General features: G+C 46.2%; 1 protein-coding gene across 1 annotated transcript; it reads left to right on the top strand.

Moving 5' to 3' along the window:
* Positions 1-775: 775 nt before the first annotated feature.
* LOC107297279 (coiled-coil alpha-helical rod protein 1-like) lies at positions 776-11,296 on the top strand (the record flags this gene model as incomplete). Its single annotated transcript, XM_015826641.1, has 8 exons — positions 776-845; positions 2,300-2,507; positions 4,007-4,511; positions 5,707-5,849; positions 5,937-6,057; positions 7,609-7,719; positions 8,169-8,318; positions 11,186-11,296. Coding segments are annotated over exons 1-8 (1,419 nt in total), but the record flags the coding sequence as incomplete, so codon positions are not given.
* Between the last annotated feature and the right edge of the window lie 381 nt (positions 11,297-11,677).

Below are 11,677 nucleotides of genomic sequence, written 5' to 3'. Positions count from 1 at the left end.
GTCCTCTGTCATTGGACAGCCATGTGGTATAGGGCAATGATGGCGAACCTATGGCACATGTGCCAGAGGTGGCACTCGGAGCCCTCTCTGTGGGCATGCACGCTGTCACCCCAGCCCCACCTCCCCCCGCGGCCCCCTCCACACCAGCAGCCCCCCTGGAGGAGAGTCGCCCCCCCAGGCGCGGCCTACACAGAGCATGCAGCCAAGCACATAGCTGGACAGCAGGGACAAGACTCTGTCCTTGCGCCCCATAGCGTGCAGATGATGCTACGGGGTGTGGGCGGAGGGCGTGGCTGCCATGGTGCTGCAGGGCTACCTGGACAATCTGCTGCGGTGGGCCATGGAGGCGGTGTGTGGCCCTGCGGCTGGGTGGGGCAGGGGGTGGACGGGCAGAGCAGGCAAGGCAAGAGGTGGAGTGGGGGCGGTTTTTGGGCATTCGGTCTCTAAAAGGTTCGCCATCACTGGTATAGGGTCTCCTATTTGAGCAGAGGGTTTGACTAGAAGACCTCCAAGGTACCTTCCAATTCTGTTATTCTGTTATTTTCAGTCATTGCCTTTAGGGTTATGGGGCATTTTTCCTTAATCAAGGGTCTAGCATCTTTAGAGTCCTGCAGAGAAGCCTTCACTTGTAATAGATTTAATTAATTTTCACATGAGTGTTCTGTTCACTTGATAGTGAATTTTTGTTTTAATAATGTATTTAAACTTTAAATGAGTAGAATTGAAATTATTACTCAAAGTGTTTGTATATTTTGAAGGATTGTGAAGTGAGGCCATGGCCAAGAGGAAAGATTCAGACAAGCACCTGGACCCCCCTGCTGTGTTCCAGACTACAAGGCCAACTGGTAAAGAATCAGCAAATTCCTTCTTAGAGATAACCTTGATAACCTTGATAGGTTGTTGCTCTGGTTGCAATTTCTAAGTCAGCCTACTTAATGCATTATGTGTGTTCTGTAGAAGTGTACCTGAAGCCCATTAAGAACAAAGCAAATTTACTAGATTATTTCCTGAGACTAACCACAAAAGGCATAACTTGCCAATTGGTTAAATTATGAAGCTGATCCACTTTTGGCTTCTAAAGCCTTTACAGGGCCAGTTTGGTATAGTTACCGAAACAGTAGGCTAGAAAAATGGGAGACTGAATTCTAGTCCTTCTTTACTCAAGCTGGGTAACCTTGAGCCAATCACTGCCTCTCACTCCAAGAAGGAGGCAATAGCAAATTACTTCTGAAATCTTGCCAAGAAAACTGCAGGACTTTTCTAGGCAGTCATCAGGAGTCAATATTGACTTGAAGATGTACATGTACAAACACCCACCCACACACAGTGCTAGGCTGCATTAACAGAGGGATAGAATCAAGATCATGTGAAGTATTAATACCACTTTACAATGCCTTGGTAAGGCCACACCTGGAATACTGCATCCAGTTTTGGTCACCACGATGTAAAAAAGATGTTGAGACTCTAGAAAGAGTACAGAGAAGAGCAACAAAGATGATTAGGGGACTGGAGGCTAAAACATACAGTATAAGGAACGGTTACTGGAATTGGGTATGTCTAGTTTAACGAAGAGAAGGATGAGGGGGGACATGATAGCAGTGTTCCAATATCTTAGGGCCTGCTACAAAGAAGAGGGAGTCAGGCTATTCTCCAAAGCGCCTGAGGGCAGGACAAGAAGCAACGGGTGGAAACTAAGCAAGGAGAGAAGCAACTTAGAACTAAGGAGAAACTTCTTGACAGTTAGAACAATTAACCAGTGGAACAACCTGCCTCCAGAAGCGGTGAATGCGCCAACACTGGAAGTTTTTAAGAAGAGACTGGACAGCCATTTGTCCGAAATGGTATAGGGTTTCCTGCCTGAGCAGGAGGTTGGACTAGATGACCTCCGAGGTCCCTTCCAACTTTATCACCATCATCATTATTATTATTATTATTATTATTATTATTATTATTATTATTATTATTATTATTATTAAACAGTCCTATATCTCACTATGGTGGTCTCTGACCTCTGAGGATTTCTGATACTCTGTGATAAATTGATCAGGTAGCCAGAAAAGCAGAGAGAGATCTGTGTTTTTCATTTCTTTTGATTTTTTTCACTCACCTAGTTTACAAAGGTAGCACAGGTACACTTAAACCAGCACCAGAGCTGTCTGGGTAAAACTAAGATCCCCATTCTATTGTTTTCATTAACAACTAGCGGATTTCTTATCTGGTGAGAACCTGGCTTAGCATTATACATCCAAATAGAAAACCATTATCTAGGTGTTTTTTTCTCTTTTTTTTCCTCCCCTAGGATTTAGAGAATTGGTTCCACCTTCACATTTCCAGAGCCAATCAGCACCACCTCCAACAGTGGCTACTACTGGGCCCTGGGGAGCCACAGCTTACCCTAGCTGGGAAGAGGTTGGTGAACTCAGACGAGAGAATTTGCGTTTGAAAAATGAACTCCAAAGAAGGACCACAATAGTAGATAAGACAGAAGACTCAAAAGATAAAACCAGGTGAACAATTTGGTATCTTATTTATTTTCTCTCAACCTTTTAATTCTGCGCGCAGTCAGTGAGCTGGGAGAGGGAATTACTAGAAGATGGCTTTGAACTATTTCTGAGCTGAACGACTGAAAGTGGCACCTTTCAGATTCATTATATTGTTTTCTTTGGACAATCTACAGGTAGTCCTCCACTTACGACCACAATATAGCCCCAGTTAAGTGGTGTTTGCTCCATTTTATGACCTTTCTTGCCACAGTTGTTAAGTGAATCATTGCAGTTAAATTAATAACATGGTTGTTAAGTGAATCTGGCTTTCCCATTGACTTTGCTTGCCAGAAGGTCACAAAATGTTATCACCTTACCCTAGGACAGTGGTGGCGAACCTATGGCACGAGTGCCAGAGGCGGCACTCGGAGTCCTCTCTGTGGGCACGCACACCATTGCCCCAGCCCCGCCTCCCCCCACAGCCCTCTCCTCACCAACAGCCCCCCTGGAGGAGAGTTACCCCCGGGTGCGGCCCGCGCAAAGCAGCGCAGCCAAGCACATGGCAGCTGGCCAGAAGATGATGCTGTGGGGCGCGGGCAGAGGGTGTGGCCACCATGGTGCTGTGGGGCCGCCTGGGCGATCTGCGGCAGGCTGTGGATGGCCCTGAGGGCGGGCTGGGTGAGGGCGAAGCAGGACGGGCTGAGCGGAGGCGGGGCGGTTTTTGGGCACTCGGTCTCTAAAAGGTTCACCATCACTGCCCTAGGAAACTGCAGCCGTCACAAATACATGTCAGTTGCCAAGCGTCTGAATTTTAATCACGTAACCACGGAGATGCTGCAACGGTTGTAGGTGTGAAAAAACGGTCAGTTATTTTTTTTTCAGTGCCATTGTAACTTTGAGTGGTCACTAAACGAATGGTTATAAGTCAAGGACTATCTGTAAATCAGATCAACCCATTTATGGTCTCTGACTCACGGCTTTTAGAAGGAAAATCGTATGCATTCCGTTGTTCCTATTACTGAGTGAGCAGTGCCTAGAACTGTCCTTCCTAATCTAGATGCCCTTCAGATTGAATGGACATCAGATATTTGGATTCTCAGCAATAGCTATGATGGCTGGAAGATTCTGTGAACTGAAGCTCACACATCTAGAAATCTATGGAGTTTCTCAGTCATCCAGGTCATAATTGTCCCAAAGATGCTTTTTCACGAGGCAATGGGACGTTCTTGTTTTTCCTGGAAGACGTTTTGCTTCTCATCCAAGAAGCTGAAGACGCTTCTTGGATGAGAAGTGAAATGTCTTCAGAGAAAAACAAGGACGCCCAGTTGCCTTGTGAAAAAGCATCTTTGGGCCACATCTGGAAGGTTCTAGTCGGGATGGGGAAGTCTGAGTAGAGCTGGCTGAGGAATTCTGGGAATTGAAGTCCACAAGTCATAAAAGGGCCAAGTTTGAAGACCCCTGGCCTAGAGCCTTCTCCCTTGAGATAGGAGAACGTCCTGACATCTTCCTCTCTTCTATCCAAGGTCCTTGGATAGGTTGGCTGAGCCTTCAAATGTGACCCTGGCAATGTCTCAACAGGCCGAAATCATCTCCCATCAGCTCCACGAGATCCAGCGCTTGGAGTCGGACGTTAGCGCCCTCCGAGTTTCCTCAGCCCAACAGGAGGCAACCATAGCTGCTCGGGAAAATATCTTGTCCAATCTCCAAGGAGAACTAACATTACTCAAAAGCCAAAACCTTACGGAAGTTGCTGCCCTGAAGACCGAACTGGAAGAAGTCAGGAAAAGGAGTCAGCAAGAAAAAGAGGCCCTAAGGAATGAATTAGAAGAGCTTAGGAAGCAAAGTCAGCTGAAAGCAGGTTCCCTGAGGGAGGAACTGGAGTCAGCCAAGGAAAGGAGCCACCATGAAATCGCCCTGGCGCAGGCAGAGCTGCAGCAGATGAGGGAAGAGAGAGAAGTGGAGCGGAGGAGGCAGGAGGCCAGGGTTCAAGAATGCCGACAGTCAGTGCTGAAAGAGTACCAAACGAAGGTAACCGCAGAGTGCAAAATAGCAATAGCGCTTAGACAAGTGATGGCGAACCTTTTAGAGACTGAGTGCCCAAACTGCAACCCAAAACCCACTTATGCATTGTCGGGTGCCGGGTGGGTATGGCCCATTGGCTGGGTGTGGCCCATTGGGTGGGCGTGGCTGCGGTGGTAACGGCAGACTGTGTGGGACAAAAAAGTTCAATCAATCAATTCTAACTTTGCAAGATCTTTTTTTTTCCCCGCGAGAAGTTGAAATTGACTGATTGAATCTTTTTTTTTTTTTTTGCACATGGCAGCGGAGGCCTAAAGCGAAAAGGTTTTATAAAACCCAGCTGAAGGCCTAGGACTGGGGCGACGGCGTGCGTGCCCACAGAGAGGGCTCTAAGTGCCACCTCTGGCACCCGTGCCATAGGTTCGCCACCACTGGCGTAGACTTATATACCGCTTCCTAGTGCTTTACAGCCCTGTCTGAGCGGTTTACAGAGCCAGCATGTAAACCCCAACAGTCTGGGTCCCCATTTTACTGATCTCAGAAGCATGGAAAGCTGAGTCAACTTTGAGCCAGTCAGGATCGAACTCCATACTATGGGCAGAGTCAGCCTGCAATACTGCATTCTAACCACTGCATCGCCAGGGCTCTCAACAAAACATGTTGAGAGATGATTATTATTATTATTATTTTTAAAAAAGACAGAATAAAATAAGTTGCAAAGCTCTCCGGAAAAGAAAGCATTGGAGAGCAGTTACAGGCAGTCCTCGACTTACAACAGTTAATTTAGTGACGGTTCAAAGTTACAGCAGCACTGAAAAAAGCGACAAGACCATTTTTCATGCTTAACCATTGTTGCGGCATAAACGGCGATCAAAAATCATGGTCACATGATCAAAATCCGGATGCTTCGCAATTGACTCATATTTATGACGGTTGCAGTGTCCTGAGATCATGTGATCCCTTTTTGCGACCTGACAAAGTCAATGGCGAAACCAGATTCACTTGACAGCTGTGTTACTAACTTAACTGCAGTGATTCATTTAACCACTGTGGCAAGAAATGGGGCAAAACTCAATTGTCTCACTTAGCAGCAGAAATTTTGGGTTCAGTTGTGGTCGTACGTTGAGGACTACCTGTGGTTTCAAATAAGACTAATAGGTGAGCCTATGTATCAACTCTCCAGCTTCTCTTTTTCTTCCCACAGTTGGATAAGCTGTCTGAAGTCTATGAAGCTGAAGTGACTTCCCTGAAGCAGCAGATATGTGCATTCCAGGAGGATTTGGAAGCTCAGCGTAAGGAGGCCAGCCAGTTAAGGGAGAAAAAAGATATACTCCAGAAGCAGCTCAGGTTGATTTATTTCTTCATCCCCTCTTCACACCTCTCCCTTCCTTGGTACAGGGATTTTATTCAGGGTCTCTGGTTTCTTTCTTCCAGTGTGACTGAGGCAGAACTGGCTTCCCAGAATGCTTTGGTGCTGCAGTTAAAGACCTATGTGGGGGAGCAGAAATCAAGTAAACCTGGTTTTGAACAGGAGCAGCTGATGAATCGAATACAGGTGAGAACAAATACAGGGCCCTGGCACATCTAGTTCAGCAGTCTGTTCTTTCAGCCAGCTCCATTAAGAAGCCCACTAATCCAGGGGCCCCCAACCTATGGTCCGTGGCCCGGTACCGGGCCACAGCCTGTTGGCCACCAGGCCCCGGGAATAGCTGGCTCCACCCACTCACAGTAGCACCGCCACATGGGCACTAGCGGCCCCATTTGCGCATGTGCGGGGGACACTAGCACTGCTGCCAGAGTCACGTGGGTGCATGTGACCCACTTGTGTATGTGCGCGCATGCTAGTGCCGTCGTGCACAGGACTATCTGCATGGACATTTCCCTGCTGCTAGAAGCACGAAACTGAAGACACCAGCCTGAAGATGACGAATGGGACTTCGTCGAAACGTTGCCAAGACACTTCCAATTCTACGCGGGAGAAAACCTGAATAACTAAAGACCTACATACAAACACCCGCGAAAACCTCAGAATATATATATATATATATATTTGTTTTCGTAGATTTTCACGGGTACAGGTATGCAGGTCTTGGCGTATTCGGGTCTTTTCCCATGTAAGATTGAGAGTATCTTGGCGACGTTTCGACGAGGTCCCACTCATCTTCAGGCTGGAGTCTTCGGCTTCTGTGCGAGCAAAGTGTGATCGGAGCTGCCATCTCTCTATAAATACTGGTGGGGGTGGGTGGAGTGCTGGCTTAGTTGCTGTAGGTGGATTGGTTGGCTGTGTGGGAGCCATTGTTTGTGGAATGTTTGGCTGTTTCGTAACATCCTGAGTAGTTCAGGTGCTGGCTGTGTGACCATTAGTCTTTTGTGTTATAATGACCTGGGTAATGGGTTGTGTGATTACATCCTGAGATCTAGTGTAGTGATATCCTGAGTTTTGTGTTGCAACATCCTGGGTGGTTGGCTGTGTTGTAACATCCTGAGCTTTAGCGTTGTAACCTCCTGAGTTCTGTGATGCGATGTCCAGAGCAGAAGGCTGTGATATCTGGTATGCTACATCACAGCCTTCTGTATATCCTCCTGATACATTCAGGACCACAATTCAGTTCATCGGGTGACCTCTAGTTCTAGAGAACTGAAAGGAAAATAGCATGCACACTGAACGAGTAGGTCATGTTCTTTTATTTCTCTGAACGCAACGCTCCTTGTCTTGCAAAAGTGAGAGTAGTCCTCGACTTAATGACCATAGTGGAGTCCAAAATTTCCATTGCTAAGCAAGGCTGTTGTTAGGTGAGTTGTGCCCCATTTTATGATCTTTTGGCCACAGTTAACAAAGTGAATCTGGCTTCCCCATTGACTTTGCTTGTTGGAAGCTAGCTGGGAAGGTTACAAGGTCTCATAACCCCAGGACAGTGCAGTTGTCATAAATACACGCCAGTTGCCAAGCACCTGAATTTGGTTCATGTGATCATAGTTGTAACGCTGCAATGGTTGTAAGTGAAAAATGGTCATAAGTCACTTTTTTTTTCAGTGTCATTGTAACTTTGAATGGTCACTAAACAAAGTCAAGGACTACCTGTGCGCCATTTTTCTTTTGTTTCAGCAACTTGAGGATGAGAAGGAGGCTCTGAAAATTACAGCTGAACTTCTGCAAGTCCGGGTGGCTTCGTTAGGCGATATCTTGACTCTACAGGAGACTGAGCTTGGTAAAAAGGTGAGACAACAAACATTCTTAACAACAGTGCTGGAGACAGAGTTGCAACTCATTTTTAATTAGACAATTTTTTAAATGTAAAATGTCAGATGGGGTGGTGGGAGCCTAGCAGGATCTAAGAGTGATGTCTATTTTCATATTTCTCTCTGGATACCATGTTGTGCATCGCGGTCCGAGTTACAGAAACAAAAAAAGGTTGGAGGAAGGGATATAGCCTTACTGAAATGATGGATTTCCAGAGGCTTTTAAAAAGCTTGATGATTTTTGAGTTTTGTGTGTGGAAGCTTTTACTTGCATCTGAAATGTCTAGCATTTGTGAGAACAAGACTTTGGTTTTTTTTCTACATGCGACCAATGGTGCGTTTTTCCTCCCTGGTATCTGCGATCCTTCCGAGTAGAAAGGTGTGATAAGTATGTTGGATGTCTGATTTTGTGCTTTATCCTCTCAGGTGCATCTCCAGGACCGTCTCCAGTCTGAGTCATCACAAAAACTTCAGTGCCTGCTGACCAGATGGCGGGAGAAAGTATTTTCTCTCCTGGTGCAGCTGAAGTCTCAGGAGCTGAGCCATAGGGATGACACTAAACGTTTGGAGGAGAAGGTAAGATATATCCATGAAGAGAGACCGGAGGCTTGAATGGATTAGAGCAGGGCTTTTCAACCAGTGGTACAGGTACCACCTGTGGTACATTGGCACCTGGCAGGTGGTACGCGAACATCCTAGAAAAGTGGTAGCGGGGGAGGGGAATAAGCTGAACCGGTGGCAGCACCGCACAAGAGAGATGGCTGGAGCTGCAGGGCTGTCAGGGCTCAGTGGAAGTGCCAGGATCAGCACTTCTTCGGGGCTGTCAGGGCTTAGCAGAAGCACCAGGATCAGTGCCAGGCTCCAGCTGGAGCTCGGCGCTGATCCTGGTGCTTCTGAGCCCAGAAGAAGCACTGATCAGCTGGAATGTTGCAGCATCTCCAGGGTCTTGTGATTTACATTCAGATGCTTGGCAACTGACTCATATTTATGACGGTCACAGTGTCCCAGGGCCATGTGAAGTGACCAAAACCTGCTGCAACCACCCAACAGACGGGGGGGGGGGGAATAAAAACCAAACACCCCCTCACCCCACCCCCACTGCCAATCCTCAACAGAAATGCTCACAACAATGGAAACCTCAGACAGGAGGAAGAGCGCCGCCGGATGGGCAGGCAGGTGTCTTGCTCGGCTGTGGCTTGGGGGGCACTTTTTTCAGTGCCATTGTAACTTCGCACAGTCACTAAGCCAACTGTTGTAAGTCGAGGACTACCTGTACTTTATCACTTTTTTTCCTTTTGGGGGGGGTCATCAAATTTTTGACACCTTGCTAGGCGACGGGTGGTACTCGGATATTGCCATATCCTAAAAGTGGTACCATGGGTGAAAAGGTTGAAAAGCCCTGGATTAGAGTACACACAGGAAATACCAGTTGCCGTGCATTTTACAAATAGAAACTCCTTATCAGACTTTGTTGATTTGGTTGGATTGATTAAATGCATATACTGATCTTCCCAATACATTCCTTGGGAGGTGGGTATGTTCTCTAGAACAAGGCTTTTCAACCAGTGGTATGGGTACCACCTGTGGTACATTGGCACCTGGCAGGTGGTACGCAACCATCCTAGAAAAGTGGTAGCGGGGGAGGGGAATGAGCTGAACCGGTGGCAGCACCGCACAAGCCTGAGCGAGAGACGGCTGGAGCTGCAGGGCTGTCAGGGCTCAGTGGAAGCGCCAGGATCAGCGCCAGGATCCAGCTGGAGCTCGGCGCTGATCCTGGCGCTTCTGAGCCCAGAAGAAGCGCCGATCAGCTGGAATGTTGCAGCATCTCCAGGGTCTTGTGATTTACATTCAGATGCTTGGCAACTGATTCATATTTATGACAATCACAGTGTCCCAGGGTCATGTGAAGTGACCAAAACCTGCTGCAACCACCCAGCAGATGGGGGGAATAAAAACCAAACACCCCCCACCCCACCCCCGCTACCAATCCTCAACAGAAATGCTAACAACAATGAAAACCTTGAACAGGAGGAAGAGCGCCGCCAGGCGGGCAGGCAGGTGTCTTGCTCAGCTGTGCTTGGGGGACACTTTTTTTGGTGCCATTGTAACTTCGAACAGTCACTAAGCGAACTGTTGTAAGTCGAGGACTACCTGTACTTCATCACTTTTTTCCTTTTTTGGGGGGGGGGTCATCAGGTTTTTGACACATTGCTAGGTGACGGGTGGTACTCGGATATTGCCATATCCTAAAAGTGGTACAATGGGTGAAAAGGTTGAAAAGCCCTGCTCTAGAATATCCCAAATGGAGTCTGAGCACTGTAAACTAGGATTTCTAGGTTTGTCAGGAAAGATTGGGAGGAGGAGGGGGGAGAGAATGCTGAACACCTAGATTTTCTGATGAGATGTGAGTAGGGGCTATGAAAAATTCTAGTTGCCTAGGAGGATAAAAGTACTTGACACCATGTGGTGAGGCTGTTCTGCTTACTAGTTAATATGAATGAGGTTATATGAAAAAATCATGGGTTGAATTTGGTTAGTGGGTAAGAGATTGAACCTGAATCAAGAAATCTGTGGTTGAGATTTTGCCTTTAGCTATGAGTTAACTAGATGGCTTTAGGGAAGCCAATTTGAGCCTCAGCTCCTACATCATCTATATTATAATACTGACTCTTTTAAATTAAGAGTGCACAGCCTCTTGACTTTCCAAAGCTTCCCAAAATTTTCTCAAAAACTATCACGAAACGGTATGTTTTAGCGTTACAGAAGGGGGAAGTTATTCAAAACTAATATGGACCGTTCATATTTATATAATTTGATTTCATGTGATTGGTTTTGATCATTGCCGTGCCTTCAGTTTTCACTGGGTCCTGTATTATTTGAAGTGGAGCACACAGTATGCCACTTACATTGCCGATCCAACTTATGGTTGTTTTATTGTTTCTTTGGTTTTATTGTTTTATCCATCTTTGTTTTAGAATCTGGTGGCAGACATGTGAGAAATAAAATGTATAATAATGCACGTAAAAGATTTCACATGCTAGTACAGTATAAAATTTAAATAGCATTGTACAGTACAGTATAAAACTTAAATAGCATTGTATCTGGCCTTATATAGGCTTTTAAAAACCATAAGCCCTCTAGAGTCTTTGGAGTTGGCAGCCTTGAAACCCAATAAATATGAGCCGATTTAGTGTAGTGGTTAAGGTGCTGGCCTAAAAACCAGGAGACTGTGAGTTCTAGTCCTGTTTTAGCTGTGAAAGCCAGCTGGGTGATTTTGGATCAGTCTTTCTCAGCCCACCCCATCTCAGGGTTTTTTGTTGTGGGGAAAATAAGAGGGGGGGGGAAGAGTATCTTGTATGTTCACTGCCTTGAGTAACTTATAAACTAATAAAGGTGGGATAAAAATCCAATATATAAATAAGTGGCTAATTCACTGTCCCCAGGTGAAAGAGCTGGAAGAAGAGGTGGCATCTAGTGAACAGAAAGCTGTGCTGTTGCTCCACAGTCTTGAGGACAAAACTGCTGAAGCTGATATGGGAAGAGTAAGAAACAAGGTAATTTATTATCATGCAACCCCTCTTGAAGCAGAAGGGTTTGTGACTCCCTCTTTTTATTATTTGAAAATGGTTGTCCCTGGAGTGACCGACAGCAATTGGTAATTGATGGAGGAAAATCAGAGGAGGAGGATTAGCTGTGTTTCAGGAGAGATTTTTCTCAGTGAAGGAAAGTGTAAGCCCTGTAGAGAAGGGGTGCGGCTTGAATTTTGATTAAGTGCAGTCTACTTACTCTCTAATGTTCCCTTTGGCTAACCAGTGTGTATGTATTCAAATACTGATTTCATATTCTTGGGTGCACTGTTCCTTTTCCTACAGAGAAGGGTGTTCTGAAAGCTGAGTTTAGTGTGGCCAAAGTAAAAAGTTTATAACAATCCTGAG

Source organism: Protobothrops mucrosquamatus, unplaced genomic scaffold (assembly GCF_001527695.2).
Source record: "Protobothrops mucrosquamatus isolate PMUCROS unplaced genomic scaffold, P.Mucros_1.0 scaffold3213, whole genome shotgun sequence".
NCBI lineage: Eukaryota > Metazoa > Chordata > Lepidosauria > Squamata > Viperidae > Protobothrops > Protobothrops mucrosquamatus.
The sequence above is the reverse complement of the archived record's forward strand: the minus strand, read 5'-3'. Positions and strand labels throughout refer to the sequence as shown.